The sequence below is a fragment of the Bufo bufo genome, chromosome 1, assembly GCF_905171765.1.
Source record: "Bufo bufo chromosome 1, aBufBuf1.1, whole genome shotgun sequence".
In the NCBI taxonomy this organism is placed as follows: Eukaryota; Metazoa; Chordata; class Amphibia; order Anura; family Bufonidae; genus Bufo; species Bufo bufo.
Genome location: NC_053389.1, coordinates 21,681,095 through 21,698,154, shown reverse-complemented (window position 1 = coordinate 21,698,154; position 17,060 = coordinate 21,681,095). Strand labels below are relative to the sequence as shown.

The window sequence follows — 17,060 nt, the reverse complement described above, 5'->3', positions numbered from 1 at the left end:
CAGTGTGGTCTTTATTATTAAATGAAAGGTTGCTGTGGGGTAATTGGCAATGCGATTCTTCACCACATGCACGCCCACCTGCAGCACAACCGCTCCGTGTGGCCGTACCCTAAGGCAGAGTGGCCTGGGTATCCCTGATTTATAGACATTCATGACAAATTAATTAGGAACAAATCAAATTTTTTTGCTATCTTTGGTGAAGTTAACAAATCATTTTTTTAAAAAACTTCTCTCATCTCTAAACCAGTCCTTTTCTGCCCAAAAAACGTTGACCACAGATTTTGACTTAAAAAAGAAAAGAAAATGCAACAAGGGCATCATCCACGTTTTGTGGATCTGCGTTTTGAGGACCACAAAATGCATATGGTCATGTGCATGAGGCCCAAAACAGTATAATGAATCACATTCAATGAATCACAATCAAAATGTGATTTTTTTCCCCAGAAATATTTGACAGATAAGAGGTTAAAGAGCTTTTTATGTTCTTGCAGTTATGTGAAAGGGAGCGTGTCACCAAGAAATTAAATTCGTTTTCTGGGATTTTTTAACTGATGACTGTCCACTGCATAAGTCACTCAGTATCTGATTGGTGGGGCTCCGACACCCGGGACCCCCTCCGATCAGCTGTTTTCAGTGCCGTGGCCATCTCTCAGCTAATCAAGCACAGGCCTATGCATTGTATCACGGCTCAGCCCCATTCATTTCAGTAGGGCTAAGGTGTGCCTAGGTCTGGTGAGCGTGATGTCACTGGCGTAGGCTATGTTAGTAAAGGCCGCGGCACTACTGCCAGGTCCTTGGAAAACCCCTTTCATGTTACCCAAGACACAATGCCTTGTGGGGTAGCTCAGCTGAATGTAATGAGACCTTTGACTTTTATTAAATCTGTGCACCCTTGCTCCTTCTACCTCCTCTGCCAGTCCCTCACTCTACTTACAAGAGGGAGAAGGAGGGGCAGGATCAAGGATGCACACAGTGACTTAGGCCCACCCTCAGTGCACCAGGCTGCTCATTTCCATATGAATTAAAAGTACTTTTTCTCCAGAATGAAGCAGTGAATCTCTAAGTGAAAGGTATCATTACATTCAGCTGGGCTAGCCATACAAGGCCCTGAGCTCGGTGTATTAGTGAATTGCCTGGTGACAATCTCCCTTTAAGCTAAAATAAAATATATGCTGGTAAAATAGAACAGGTAGGTTTCCGGTATTTTCCCAGGAGAAGACACAGCCGGAGTCAAAATCACTTCATCTAAGACTAAAATTCCTCTTTATCTTTACTGCAGATGTACTGAAATTCAACTGAGATTCCATCAAAGTCATAGAGGTGGTCACTTAGGTCACAGATGGTCCTCGTTCCACACGCCCTGGTGTCTATTGATATCGATGTGGATCCTGCAGAAGCTTAATGGAAGAAGAAGAACTTTCAAGAAATGCACCGTAACAGAAAAAATTTAATTGATCTAAAAATGAAAAAAAATGTAGCTGATTAAAGTATAATTTTCATTAAAAAGGGGATTCTGATTAGTAGAATTCAACCCATATCCACAGGATAAGGGATAACTGTTAGATAGGTGGGGGTCCCCCACGCTCACAAGAACAGGGGGCCCCATATCTCCTTCAGCCCCCTGAAATGAACAGAGTACAGCGCTCCAATATCTCCGTAACTCCGACAGAAATGAATGGAGTGGCCATGCGCAAGTGCAAACAACCACTCCGTTCATTTTGGGGGACTACAAGGCATATGGAGCCAGCAATAGGACTCTCACCGATCTAATAGTTATTCCCTATCCCCTTCAGTAGACGTGGCCTGCATATATTGGATGTTATGTCCATTTATTTGCATGGCAGTCATGTTAGGTTCGAGCTACATGGAAATCTTGGAGACAACACCCATTGAATGACCAAGACTGAGGTGTAGAGGTGCAGCCGTTGAACTGAATGGGATCCCAGCACAAGTTGCTGCAACCCCAGAATAGTTTTCGGTCGCTTGTGAGTCAATTCAGTTCAATGTCTTCACAGCTACAAAGTGATCTTTGGTGGTGCGACCATTGTCAGGACCACGATCGCCATGTAGCCGCAGCAAAATCCTACTTAACAAACTATACAACGTTTCCCAGAAAAGCAACTGATCACAGTGGGTTTGGAAAAGCGTGTTTTGGTACCTGATAATTTTGATTTCTGGAGAACACACACATCCTCGTCCCCTCGGCATTGTATGGTATTTGCATTTGAAAACCAATTCGATAAACCAGAAGGTGCAGGGATCCGACAGACCACACCATTGGGTTTAGAGCTTTTTGCTGAAACTAAAATCAGAGACTAGAAAGAAATAGATACACAGTTACTTAAAGGGGTTGTGTTATCTTGGACATTGGGGGCATATACTGTATCTAGGATATGCCCCCAATGTCTGCTAGGTGCAGGCCCCACCTCTGGGACCCACTCTTATCCTACAATAAAGCCGTCAAAGTGATAGAGGGTGCACCACACTTGCACTGTGCACTTATTATTAATTTCTAGAGATCTTCCAAAAATAGCCAAGCGCACTCCCATACAAATGAATGGAGGCCGGGTGCGGTGTGCCCTTCGTCACTTTAAGAGATGAGCGATTCGAAGCTGACGAAGTGGAATTCGTGTAAACAAAACACATTTTTTCCTAAAATGGCTACTGCACGTGTGAGGACATGGAGAAATGAACTCTGGGAAGGCGGCATCACCCATAATGCTATGCATGCAGCCAATCAGCAGCCAGCCAGCCCTGTGATGTTACGGCCCTATAAATAGCAGCAGCCATCTTAGATTTTGCAATTTTCCAGTGTACTTAGTGCAGGGAGAGACGTCAGCAGGCGCTAGGGACAGTGCTAGGAAAGACTTCATTGTGCTACTAAAACGATTTACAAGTGCAGGGAAAGATTATTCAAGGTGTAGGGAAAGGATAGGGAGGAATCATTCCACAGCATTTATGTTGAACAGGGTTCAGTCGGGGAGGTTACAGCCTGGTTAATAGGAACAATCCTATTACACCTTGCTGCACTGACTGCGGATCCAAGTTGCCATTATACAGCTCTATAATTCCAGCAAACCGTTCTTATTAGGCTGCAAGTGCTGTGTGATACAGGCATCAACAGGGTTTATTACAAGGAAATATTTCTACGTCTTATTTGCCCTTGTGCGGTGCAGTTATATGTTCGAAAGCATTTTTTGCCTTATATTAGTGGGGAAAAAATAACTTATTAGCCATTGTGTGATGAAGTGTGAAAATTACAGCACTTTTTGTGGCTAAAGTAAAACATATTTGTCGTTCAGCGGTGCAGTTATATGTTCTAAATCCTTTTGTGGTGTGTATTACTGGCACAAAAAAGTATTTTCCATTTTGTGGTGAAGTGAGAAAATTACAGCCCTTTTTGGCGTGTATTAGTGGAAAAAAAGGGGCTTATTAGCCGTTGTGTGCTGAAGTGAGAAAATTACAGACTTTTTTGGGGTGTTTTAATTTCCTTTTCATTTATTTATCTGATCTAACAGTGTGTCAGACAGAGAAGTGCCAGGCCCTGCACAGGGGAGTAGCAGAGGCCTAAATGTTTCTGGTACAGGCACAGGTCACAGCAGAGTAAGATGCCGTGGCAGCAGGAGAGGCCTGAGCTCTCGGTGTCATCTAGCGATCATGTCTTGACCAGCAACCCAGCAGTTCTCGGTCATCTCTGTTTTGGATCCACTCCTGTTTTTTTGACATTAGCAATACTGATGGATTACTGACCAAATGCTGACCGAGTGAAGGCAGATGCTCCACAGACAGGATCTGTTTTTTGGGGGTTATTTTTCTGACGGATCAGAGGATGGGCAAAATAATCAGTGACGTCAACACAGACTTACTGCTGACACCCTCTCCACTCTGTCGGGGGGCTCTAATTGTATAAGCGTTTAATAGAACAGGTTCTGTAGACATCTACAGTACAGACCAAAAGTTTGGACACACCTCATTCAAAGAGTTTGCTTTATTTTCATGACTATGAAGGCATCAAAACTATGAATTAACACATGTGGAATTATATACATAACAAACAAGTGTGAAACAACTGAAAATATGTCATATTCTAGGTTCTTCAAAGTAGCCACCTTTTGCTTTGATTACTGCTTTGCATACTCTTGGCATTCTCTTGATGAGCTTTAAGAGGTAGTCCCCTGATCTTCCAACAGTCTTGAAGGAGTTCCCAGAGATGCTTAGTACTTGTTGGCCCTTTTGCCTTCACTCTGCGGTCCAGCTCACCCCAAACCATCTCGACTGGGTTCAGGTCCGGTGACTGTGGAGGCCAGGTCATCTGGCGCAGCACCCCATCACTCTCCTTCATGGTCAAATAGCCCTTACTTTCAAAGTTTTCCCAATTTTTCGGCTGACTGACTGACCTTCATTTCTTAAAGTAATGATGGCCACTCGTTTTTCTTTACTTAGCTGCTTTTTTCTTGCCATAATACAAATTCTAACAGTCTATTCAGTAGAACTATCAGCTGTGTATCCACCTGACTTCTCCTCAACGCAACTGATGGTCCCAACCCCATTTATAAGGCAAGAAATCCCACTTATTAAACCTGACAGGGCACACCTGTGAAGTGAAAACCATTTCAGGGGACTACCTCTTGAAGCTCATCAAGAGAATGCCAAGAGTGTGCAAAGCAGTAATCAAAGCAAAAGGTGGCTACTTTGAAGAACCTAGAATATGACATATTTTCAGTTGTTTCACACTTGTTTGTTATGTATATAATTCCAAATGTGTTAATTCATAGTTTTGATGCCTTCATAGTCATGAAAATAAAGAAAACTCTTTGAATGAGAAGGTGTGTCCAAACTTTTGGTCTGTACTGTATGTGGAATCAGCTGACGAGGGTGTAAAAGGAGTGCGCTTCATCTTGGAGCTAACATTGACCTGTAAGGCTGAGTTCACACTTGAGTTATTTGGTCAGTTTTGGCCCCGTGACTAAGTGAAGTGTGCAGTGATTCTAAGAGTGACACCTGTCATCTGCATGTCATATGGACTCAGTTTTATTTTACTACCACATCAGACTCCCTATGCGTGTTACTGTAAGGCACAGTGTTCTACACCACTATAAAGGCTCTCTGCAGCCAGGAAATAGCAGTTTTTAACGCGATTCGCCGTGGATCGAATCAAATTTTTCCCCAAAAATTTGGTGAACTGGCGAATCAAATTTTTGAAAAATTTGCTCATCTCTAGTTACTTTGCAGGCTCCATTCTAAGGATTTCAGAGGTGGAACCTGCACCTATCAGACATTGCCGGCATATCCTAGAATTATGCACCCAATGTCCAAGATGAGACAACCCCTTTAAGTTAAAAAGAGATACAGGTCCAAAAAGGTCACTCCTTCTTGAACACACAGCGTTCAAAGGTAAATTAATTATAGCTCTCAAGCGATTTCCCAATAAATTAGCATCTTGCCCTTAATTAAATGCTGTCCTATGCACTGCCATTACTGCGTCTTAGGGTAGACCATTCCATCTAGTTACCCCCCTGTGAACCGTTTCCAGCTCTCCTATATCCTTTTCATAATGTGGGGCCTAAAACTTATGATGTCTTATTACTTATTTATTAAGGGATAATATGACATTAGGATCATGGATTTCTATACACCATAAAATCATATGTGCTTTTGCAGCTGCTCCCTGACATTGAGTACTACTGCTATCGTAATACATCCATGTGTGATGGAGAGAAAGAATGTAGGTGACACCAGATGTCAATTCTGAACTCGACATTATCACTTTCAGGGGCAAACAGGCTGATGGTTACACAGGTTATGAAGCATTCTTGGAGGTTACTCTCAGAAAATTGCTAACTAGCGTTCAAAGGAACACTCTTTCGAGATTATATGGCAGTGTAAAGTGTCATTTCCATTATTTTTTAAGTACCATTGGAGTGAATGGTCCCACATATGGGCCTAAAAAAAAAAAACATAACGGACATGGAAAAAAAATACATTCGTGTGCAAAAGCCCTTGAAGGAACATGTCCTGCAAATGAAATTGGAATGTTGTGGCATTTTTGGTGGTGTGCACACAGTATAACCATTGGACCCGTGAACGATCCTAAGAGATCAAATCCAAATTCTTAGTATTCCTCGGGAATTACATTTAATGGAAAATCAAAAATGTAATCATTTGCTTTTGCTCATAGTTAACATCCAAAAGTATTAACACTGAATGAAGCATCTGAAAGGTTAGACAGAAAAAGGGGACTCTGCACCGCAATCACCCCCACCCCACCATAATCACAGGGTGCTAAGCAATTGCCATGCATACAGTATGCCGTCACCTAGTGACCCCAAGCCTGCCATATGTCATGTGTAGTGAGTCATACCCAGGGGTGCACAACCAATGAGTCCCGCTGAGGCGATCGCCTCAGGCAGCAGCAGGTAGGGCAAGAGGGGGACAGTGGAAGGACCATGGGCAATGAGACCTTTCATTGTGGCAAAGGGGTTAGGTTAAGAAATTGGCATGGGGGGGGCGCCTTTTCAGTTTTCGCCTCATGCAGCAGAAAGGCTAGGTGAGGCCCTGGGCATACCTCCCAATTTTTTGGACCGTCAATGAAGGACACTTATGGTTCATTGTGTGAAAGATCCATTTTCCCTACATATTCGTACAATTCAATAGTTTTCTTTTACACAATAGTGCAGAAAAGATCTGCATATAGAAATTCCTAAAAACTAATTTGCATCCAATAATGAAATAATATACAAGGCGGGCTCTAATATACGGATAGGAACTAGACAAACACCTTCTGGATCAATATTGTAAAACTAAGAATGTAAATCTATCCCTCAGATCAAAAAGAGGGACATTTAAGGAGCAAAGAGGGACAGAGAGACTTAGGTCAAAAATAGAGACTGTCCCTCCAAAAGAGGGAGACTTGGGAGGTCTGGTGTGGACCCAGCTGGGGGGTCCAGCATTGCATAGACTGCTGAGAGTGGCGAGTACAGCGCTGGCTTTTGTATGTTCAGGGTGTTGAGGTTATATTGTCCATTTTTTCCTTTCGTTTTGGAACGTTTTTAAGGCAATCACATGTGCCCCGACATTGCTAGGGATGAGCGAAGCGAGCTTTGGATCCTAGATTTTAAAACTTGGATCCGAACTCATACCTCGGAACCAAAGCTAAGTTTGGATCCAAGATCTAGATCCGAGACTTCGATAATAATTCGCATTTTGCCTCGTCGGAGGCCATACATTTTAATGTTGTACGGAGATGGATCTACATACAGCATTAAACCGAAGTTTTAAGCGAAGCAACTTCGGATCTAGGATCGCTCATCCCTACTGATAAGTAATGTTCATTATTAGGGCTCATGCACACGACCATATGTATTTTGCGGTCCGCAAAAAATGGATCCGCAAAAAATACGGATGACGTCCATGTGCATTCCATATTTTGCGGAACGGAACAGCTGGCCCCTGATAGAACAGTCCTATCCTTATCCGTAATGCAGACAATAATAGGACATGTTCTATTTTTTTCCGGAACTGAAATAGGACATACGGAAACGGAATGCACACGGAGTACCTTCCTTTTTTTTGCGGACCCATTGAAATGAATGGTTCCGCATACGGTCCGCAAAACAAAAAACGGAACGGACACGGAAAGAAAATACGTTCATGTGCATGAGCCCTTATTAGACATGTGGTGTTATACCAGTTTAGGACTGTAGAAGGCGATGTACGAAGAGGTCCAGGGAGGAATGCAGAATAAACAAGGTTGCGTGATAGTTAAGAAAATTAAGGCTATGGGAAAAGGGTGACTGTAAGTGAAATGTGGGTGGGCGGAGTGCATAACGACAGAAGGCTACAGTAGTGTTTACCCTATAATATAATTAACCCCTTCAGGACACGGCGGGTTTTGGCATTTTTGATTTTACCTTCCAAAACGACAATCTTGGCATTGGGATCTTTTAACATGCAAGCTAAATAACGTGATATTTTATAGCCACAGGAAAACTAATTAGTTTAATGTATTTATTTATTTTTTTATTAATGTTAATAAGTGGGGGAGTTTTTTTTATATTTGTGTTTGTTTGTTTTCTATTTTGTTTCTTTAAATCCATTCAGGACATGAGATTGCATGTATGTAGGGAACATGTGTCGCTGCCACTGCCATTTTTTCTGTCTGACAGAAACAAATGGGATTCGCAAACTTAGTTGGCGTGTCCTTATTCCGCACACCCCCCCCCCCCCCCCCCCGCGAGACTGTGCCATGTTACCTGTGGTATCAATAGCTATTAATATGGAACCTGAATTGTGCTGCGGTTGTCATCATGGAGGCCTGGAGCCATTTCATTCCCCCAAATACAGGTGTGTGTAGAAAAAGGCGAAAATAAAGTATAACATAGTGAATGTGCTTACACGCAGGAATAGTAGGAGTACAGTTGTCAGTGTCACAACATGAAGTGACCCTCTTGACTTGTCCATAATTTATGCTCATGCTGGCCTTCAAATCACAGTCAGGTGAGGCCATGCAGTCTCTGATCAAAAGATTAATAGGAAATCCACCTAAAAAGAAACACTTTTTTTAAATCCTTGTTTAAAAAATAAATAAATAAATAAATAATAATAATTAAATAATACTAATTAAATGATAATAATTAAATATTATTATTATTATTATTAATGTTATTATTACTATAGTATGTATTTGTATATGACATAATATTATTATGGTGTGGAAAATAATAATTATATCCTCCAGAGAACTTGGCTACAATTTTTTTCTTGTTTAATTCCATTTCTTTTTTGGTTATTGCAAGTCTGCCTTACCAATTGTAACAGTGGGGTAGAGGGGGATGAGATGATGCCGCCAGTGGCCTTACAGCCAGAGACAGGTCTCACCTTCTGATATGTATAGATGTTCAGTAAAATAAAGCTGGAAAGCCTCTATAATCTTTATAGCACACATTCACATAACTTACCAATAATGATTTCCATGTTTATGGATCCACAAAAGGAGCCAAAAGGACAAGTCACTTTGTCGCCCGAGCATGTAGAGGAGAATACAGACACACACTGCGTGCACGAGAGAGCGTAACCTAAAGAGACGTCACACAATCAGCACATCCATGAATTATTGCTTTAATACTGTACATTAGAATTTCATTCCAAAACTGTTTTGGGGTCACATATAAAATGAATGGATGGATGTAAAGCTAGATATGACATAGAAAGATCAATAGATAGATAGATAGATAGATAGATAGATAGATAGATAGATAGATAGACAGATAGATAGATCGATCGATCCTGTGTTCTAGAATATCTACACCGAGAATTTACCCTCATGTGTTTCCCTTGCTGAAGTTATCCGCTAATTGAGTCCCTCCTGCTCCTAACAGGATGGGTGCGATCCCCCATGGGGTCTTCTTTTATCATATTGGGGTCATACACTGAGAGGTGTTGGAGGGAATTGTTAGATTGCACCTTGCGATCAGACATATACTGTAAATGTGCCCACCTCCCTCCGTGGGACTGCAGCATGGATAGGAAGGACACACAAGCTAACTCCCGATGCCCCCCTTCCCAGTCCAGCATTGTACTTCTGCAAAATTGTGTTCTTGTCTCAACTCATGCCATTCACACTTGTTTTAATATACACTCACCTAAAGAATTATTAGGAACATCTGTTCTATTTCTCATTAATGCAATTATCTAGTCAACCAATCACATGGCAGTTGCTTCAATGCATTTAGGGGGGTGGTCCTGGTCAAGACAATCTCCTGAACTCCAAACTGAGCGTGGTATGGTTGTTGGTGCCAGACGGGCCGGTCTGAGTATTTCACAATCTGCTCAATTACTGGGATTTTCATGCACAACCATTTCTAGGGTTTACAAAGAATGGTGTGAAAAGGGAAAAACATCCAGTATGCGGCAGTCCTGTGGGCAAAAATGCCTTGTGGATGCTAGAGGTCAGAGGAGAATGGGCCGACTGATTCAAGCTGATAGAAGAGCAACGTTGACTGAAATAACCACTCGTTACAACCGAGGTATGCAGCAAAGCATTTGTGAAGCCACAACACGCACAACCTTGATGCGGATGGGCTACAACAGCAGAAGACCCCACCGGGTACCACTCATCTCCACTACAAATAGGAAAAAGAGGCTACAATTTGCACAAGCTCACCAAAATTGGACTGTTGAAGACTGTAAAAATGTTGCCTGGTCTGATGAGTCTCGATTTCTGTTGAGACATTCAAATGGTAGAGTCCGAATTTGGCGTAAACAGAATGAGAACATGTATCCATCCTCTGATGGCTACTTCCAGCAGGATAATGCACCATGTCACAAAGCTCGAATCATTTCAAATTGGTTTCTTGAACATGACAATGAGTTCACTGTACCAAAATGGCCCCCACAGTCACCAGATCTCAACCCAATAGAGCATCTTTGGGATGTGGTGGAACGGGAGCTTCGTGCCCTGGATGTGCATCCCTCAAATCTCCATCAACTGCAAGATGCTATCCTATCAATATGGGCCAACATTTCTAAAGAATGCTATCAGCACCTTGTTGAATCAATGCCACGTAGAATTGAGGCAGTTCTGAAGGCAAAAGGGGGTCCAACACCGTATTAGTATGGTGTTCCTAAAAATTCTTTAGGTGAGTGTATGTGATGGACGCACTGTATTTCATGCCGTGGGACAGGGTTTCATGTCAGGGATACTTTAAAGGTTGGATGTTTGTGGACATTTGCCCCTGTTTCCCCTATGCAAAGTCATCAACTAATTACTTTATTTCACTTTAAAGGGCTAATGTGCACTGACTTATATAGCTTAATACTGTGTAACTGCATGTTGTATGTTTGTTGTGATATATATATATATATATATATATATATATATATATCCTCTTCATTTTCACTGTGACTTTTGGGACTTTCTAGCGAATAATGAGAAGCTGGTAATTTTCCACAGCTACCATAAGGTTTAAAGAAGAGCCTGTTTTCGAAGGAAAAAGCCAGACTTGTTTACCATCAAAACTAGTGATGAACAAAGTGAACTTCGGATCATAAATCCAAAGTTGCTTTGCTCAAAACGCCGGATTAATGCTGTATGGAGATCCATCTCCGTATAGAATTAAAATGTACGGCCTCCGATGAGGCGAAGGGAGTTGTTTGCGAAGTCTTGCGAGACTTCATTAAATAACTTCAGTATTTGATTTTTAAAGTGGAAAACCACTTTAAAACTTGGATCCGAACTCGGCTTTGGTTCCGATTGCGAATAACTCACTTCGCCTCAACAGAGGTTGTACATTTCATTAATCTCCGTACAGCATTAATCTGAAGTTTTGAGTGAAGTGACTTCGGATCTAGGATCTGAAGCTCACTTTGCTCATCACTAGTCAAAACCACACAGATCGACCTTTTGAATACCAGGTGTGGCAATTATATCTGACGGCTTGTTTATGTCTGAAAAAACTGCTGTGTCATTGCCATTGAGTATCATTGAAGCTCTACTGCAAGTCTATAAGAAAAGGGAAGTTGTAATATTGTATTTCTTTGTGCTGAGTTTCTCCACTCCACCCCTTCCAATAGAAGGTTCTAGTTCAGCCAGAAAGTGTATATAAGGAGAGCAGTCAGAGCACCTAGTGTTCTGTAGTTAGGGAACAGTGCTTAGAAGAGGAGACTCTGCCAGAATACTGAATGACCAGAAGAAAATGCTAAAATGGAGATACTCTGCCACAGACCCTGGGCCTCCTAGTTCAGGTCTTCCTCAGCAACAAACCCTTCTTCTGCAAGGGAGGAGACTGGAGAAGCCAGCTCAATGCCTCGCCTGTATTGTTTTGTACCTGAATCCCTCCAGTAAAGAAGCACACTGGTTCACTGCCGACCCTGACTCTCTGGACTTATTTCCCATTGGGGTGCACCACTCCTTACCATCCCTTTCAGAGAGCAGCAACACATGGTGACACCTCAACGTTGTTCAGGGGACCCAGTGTAGTGTTGGGGCCAACTCAAATCTGGTCATACTGGATTTTATTTAGGGGTATAAGAGTACAGAGGGTTGAATACAAATGCACGCCAGACTATTCAGATTTTTATTTATTAACATTTTTGAAAACCATGTATCATTTTTCCTTTGACACACATACTTGCTACTTTGTGTTTGTATATCACATAAAATCCCAATAAAATACATTTACATTGGTGGGTGTTACGTGAGAAAATGTGGATAAGTTCAAGGGATATGAATAATTTTTCAAGGCGTAGTATTTCTCTACTCTATAAGGTTAAAGGGGTTTTCTGAGATTTTTTAACTGATGATTTACATAGATATATAGATAGTTCAAGAAAAATGGCGGCACTGGTGAAAATTAATACAGAGAATAGGGTGCACGTCCCAAGGGGAATAGGCTTCTTACCCCGATGTATAAATCCGGAAAAACGAGCGGCACTCCAATAGATGAAAAATAAGTAAACCTTTATTCACCCAAGTGGTGCAACGTTTCGGCTCTGCTCTTGAGCCTTTTTCAAGCATCGGCTCGGGGCTCAAGAGCAGAGCCGAAACGTTGCACCACTTGGGTGAATAAAGGTTCACTTATTTTTCATCTATTGGAGTGCCGCTCGTTTTTCCGGATTTAGATATATAGATAGATAGATGAAAAAATTCCATGGCACTCCCAGAAAAAGTAAATTAAAAGTAGTGTTCTGTAAGCACCAAAAGCAACGTTTCTGTCCTCCTACTGGGACTTTTTTTGGGAGTGCCGTGGAATTTTTTCATTTATATGCTTGGAAGTTAGACCGTCTTCACAGTCGCTGGTACACCACAACAATTTATCTGCTATGCCGCTCACAACATTTTGGACTGAAGATAGATAGATAGATAGATAGATAGATAGATAGATAGATAGATAGATAGATAGATATATAATAGATAGATAGATAGATAGATAGATAGATAATAGATAGATAGATAGATAGATAATAGATAGATAGATAGATAGATAGATATGAGATAGATAGATAATAGATAGATAGATAGATAGATAGATAGATAGATAGATAGATAGATAGATAGATAGATAGAGAGATAGATAATAGATAGATAGATAGATAGATAGATAGATAATAGATAGATAGATAGATAGATAGATAGATAGATAGATAGATAGATAGATAGATATGAGATAGATAGATAATAGATAGATAGATAGATAGATAGATAGATAATAGATAGATAGAGATATAATAGATAGATAGATAGATAGATAGATAGATAGATAATAGATAGATAGATAGATAGATAGATAGATAATAGATAGATAATAGATAGATAGATAGATAGATAGATAGATAGATAGATAATAGATAGATAGATAGATAGATAGATAATAGATAGATAGATAGATAGATAGATATGAGATAGATAGATAATAGATAGATAGATAGATAGATAGATAGATAGATAATAGATAGATAATAGATAGATAGATAGATAGATAGATAGATAGATAGATAGATAGATAGATATGAGATAGATAGATATTAGATAGATAGATAGATAGATAGATAGATAGATAATAGATAGATAGATAGATAGATAGATAGATAGATAGATAGATAGATAGATAGCAAAAATAATACATAATATGAACAGCACCACAGGTCCAAAGTACAAAAGGGTGCCAGTGGATAAAATATTCCACGGCACTCCAAAGAAGTAAAATGAATGTAACTTTTAATTCACCAACGCAACGTTTCGGTCCACACACTGGAACCTTCCTCAAGCAGTGACGCTTGAGGAAGGTTCCAGTGTGTGGACCGAAACGTTGCGTTGGTGAATTAAAAGTTACATTCATTTTACTTCTTTGGAGTGCCGTGGAATATTTTTGTTTTCTAGATAGATAGATAGATAGATAGATAGATACAGTAGACATATAGATAAATAGATAGATGCAGATAAATGATAATCTTGGTTTTACTCTATGTACTTTCTATAATTCTCAAGAGGAGAAGATTTATTTTGTTACTTTTTTTCCCGGAAGACTTACTTGTAGTTGTAAGAGTAGAGATGAGGATCAGGATTTTAAGAAGAGAAGTCATGGTTCAGCCCTTGTAAAGGTCCAGTGATAGGAAACCTGGTGAGGAGTAGATTTATACAGTGTGATTCTGGGAGGGACAAGAAGGAAACAAAACCATACAGCACCACAGATGACAAGAATCAAAACGTAACTTTGCAACCACCACAAGCTACTCTATTGTTAAAATTCCATTACACTTAAAGTGAACCTGTAACCATGAAATGCAGTGCAATCTGCAGACAGCAGGTTATAGAGCAGGAGGAGCTGAGCATATAGACCATGACATATAGATCTTGTGGAAAAGATTTCATTTGGAATTGGTTTGCAAGATACTGATGCTTATTATAAAGCTATTCAATTAAATTGTTGGCTAGATCTAGTAGCCCCATATAAGGTTCAGGAAGCCATTATCCTGATCAATTATCCTGATCAATAATTATAATAATAATAATCTGGAAAATGTTGCCACCGACCTTAGCATCAACCCCCTCACCGCTTCTCCCAGTAAGTCTGTTACCTAGAATTGTCAGCTCAGACACCCCAATGAACACACATGTGAAATAGGTTAAATTCTTTAACTTTGGGGTCTTATATAATGATGTTATCTCCGATGCTTATGACTTTAATGGATTATTCTGTGACTTTCATCCCATCTTTCACATTTCAAAAGAATATATAGTTTTTTACTAGAAACATTCTCTTCCGATAGGCTTCCTTCTGATGTTGGAAAGATCTTATCAGTTAATTCATATTCTCTGAGATCCATCTATTCTTTAGATCTCAATTTTGATGTATCATCCTCATCTAAACCAGTGTTTTGGCTTTCCTGGGAGAATGAGCTGGACACCTCCACTTCAGACAGACCAGATCTTTTCTCAGACATCCACATGGCTTCTCTACCTACATCAGATTTCAAGAAAACCACTATAAGCTCCTGACCTAGTGGTATAAGACTTTAGAGTGGCTTTACGCGTATAAATCACCATATTCCAATGAGTGCAAGTATTGGAAGAGTCATGTTGGATCTCCTTCACCTATCTGCTGGTTATGTCATCTCACGTCCACTTATTGGCTACAAATTACAAAGTTTTCGTATCATTATTAACATGGTGGGGCCCCCTTCTAAGAGTGATCTCATTAGCCTTCTCGTTTCTCCAGCTAAATTAATTCCCTTGCAATATCTGTCCTCCTACTTTTCAGAAGTGGATGTATAAGGTTATAAGTGAATTTTATCAGCTAGTCTAATACCTTCCTCATCATCTGGTCACTGTAGAAAGCTTGGTGTCTTGAGTCTGGTGGGAATCATGCACAGCTCCTCTTCCTTTCTGAAAGAGAACATGTCATCAGGTTCCTCAAGTGCCTTATGCAGTGTCCCACTACGTGATTGTGGGCACCGCAAACTTGTTTTATTGTGTTTTATTGTCATATAATATGCCTGTATGCTGTACTTCATCTCATGTCATATTCTCCCATGTCATTATGTCATTTCTACATGTAAGATCCTTTACATGGGCCTAGTTAGGGTGCACTACGCTAGTTTCTTCACTAGATGGGGCAGTGTTACAGTGTATATATAGCTTAGCTCAGGCCCAAGTTAGGCAGTTCAGTCTAGTTCAGACCAGTGTCAGTTCCAGTCTGGACTAGTTTAGTCAGTGTGCAGCCATGAAGTAGCTGCCTGCTACTCTGCTCTCTCCCTGTTGGCTCCACAGCCCAGGGTTAAAGCCACAAGATTCCACCCAGAGGTGAGAAGTCCACTTCTACATCACACTCTTCCGGGGTGACCAGTGTCCAGCTACTAAAGCAAGTATTCAAGGGGATTTTTATATTGCCTTAAAGTCAAAGGATAGCAGATGGCCATACTTAAAGGCTTCCCAGGCACCTTTGCAATCAGGTGTAGGACACAGCTTCCGGCATCCAAACCTTCTAGTTTAAACCCTGAGGACAGATAGGCCATCTGTCAGAAAACACTGGAAAATAGAAGTTCAAGGATTCAGAAAACCACCTTCATTCAGGTTAGAATCAGGCGAGAGTTTTTACCAGCCAAAGACTTTAAGTACTTCAAAGCCTAGTCTGAAGCAGTAGCTTTCTTATTTATATTTAGGACAAATAGCCTGTTTCTTCTGAGGACTTACATTACCCTACCCCTGTATGCATGAGACTGTATTTCATACTTGGATGTACCACAGACTGTTTTATAAATTGGATGGAACTGTTACTAGGAGCAACAATTCGTTGAGCGAAGTGCTCAACGAAGCCGCTGCCAGGAGTCCGCGGCGCATCAGACTGAGCCTAGTGCGCAGGCGCCGGATCTGGCAGAGGGACGGGAGGATTGTGGAGGCGGCGCTGAGGTGAGGAAGGCGGGGAAGGAGGTGCTGGGCACCAGACGGATGGGCACCCTGTATTAGCGGACGTCCCCTTGGGCACCTTAGGTAGGTGATTGACAGGTTATAAAAACCTGTTTTTTGGGCTAATAGAGCCACAAGCATGTTTAATAAGGCCAGTTTAGGATTCATGTTATTAGTACGGACATGGGCATATGTTTAGCTTATAGGGCTAAAATCTCATGACAGAATCCCTTTAAGACACAAGAGAATTGCGTTTCGTTGGCTGTTCCCTTTTGTTATGCTAATAGCCTGGAGGGAGAAAAGATATATCATAAGAACACCAAAAGATCTGCCTGATGTCCCTGCTGCCTTGGAAATCAAAGACATCGATATCCCAGACTGGTCCATTACCACTGATGTCCTCATCCCTTCAGAGATCCCACCTCCTACCACCTGGGAAACTGTTCTCTCCAGCAAAGTTTAGAAGATAAAGAAAAAGCAGGGGAAGATGGCACCGAGACGTCTTATCGCAGACGATGATTGAAGATGTACGGACTTGCTGTCCTAGGTTTTTCTTCCTCCTCTTAAAGGGTATCACTAGGAGAGCTAGATCTCCCCTTCTCCTGTTTCCCATATGGGATGGACGCCCGTGCTTCACATTCAGACTAGCCCACCTTGG

General features: G+C 41.0%; 1 protein-coding gene across 2 annotated transcripts; it reads right to left on the bottom strand.

Annotated features, from left to right (window-relative positions):
- Positions 1–874: 874 nt before the first annotated feature.
- Positions 875–14,117, bottom strand: LOC120992272. Of its 2 annotated transcripts, none has more exons than XM_040421142.1 (5): positions 14,028–14,117; positions 8,958–9,074; positions 8,395–8,541; positions 2,159–2,302; positions 875–1,397 (listed from the first exon to the last, which is right to left on the bottom strand). In XM_040421142.1, the coding sequence occupies exons 1-5, from the start codon at positions 14,077–14,079 to the stop codon at positions 1,252–1,254; spliced, it is 606 nt and encodes a 201-aa protein (XP_040277076.1). In that variant the 5' UTR covers positions 14,080–14,117; the 3' UTR covers positions 875–1,251. The 2 variants fall into 2 exon arrangements, with proteins under 2 accessions (XP_040277076.1, XP_040277084.1); XM_040421150.1 differs by having other exon boundaries at positions 875–1,388.
- Positions 14,118–17,060: the final 2,943 nt, after the last annotated feature.

What these genes read in the sequence shown, in the direction of transcription:
- LOC120992272 (XM_040421142.1), bottom strand. Translation starts at nt 14,079, where the DNA reads ATGACTTCTCTTCTTAAAATCCTGATCCTCATCTCTACTCTTACAACT. An exon ending in CTCTACTCTTACAACTACAA is followed by an intron (nt 9,075 to 14,027) that starts GTAAGTCTTCCG and finishes ACGTCTCTTTAG; the next exon opens with GTTACGCTCTCTCGTGCACG. An exon ending in CCAGAAATCAAAATTATCAG is followed by an intron (nt 1,398 to 2,158) that starts GTACCAAAACAC and finishes TCTTCCATTAAG; the next exon opens with CTTCTGCAGGATCCACATCG.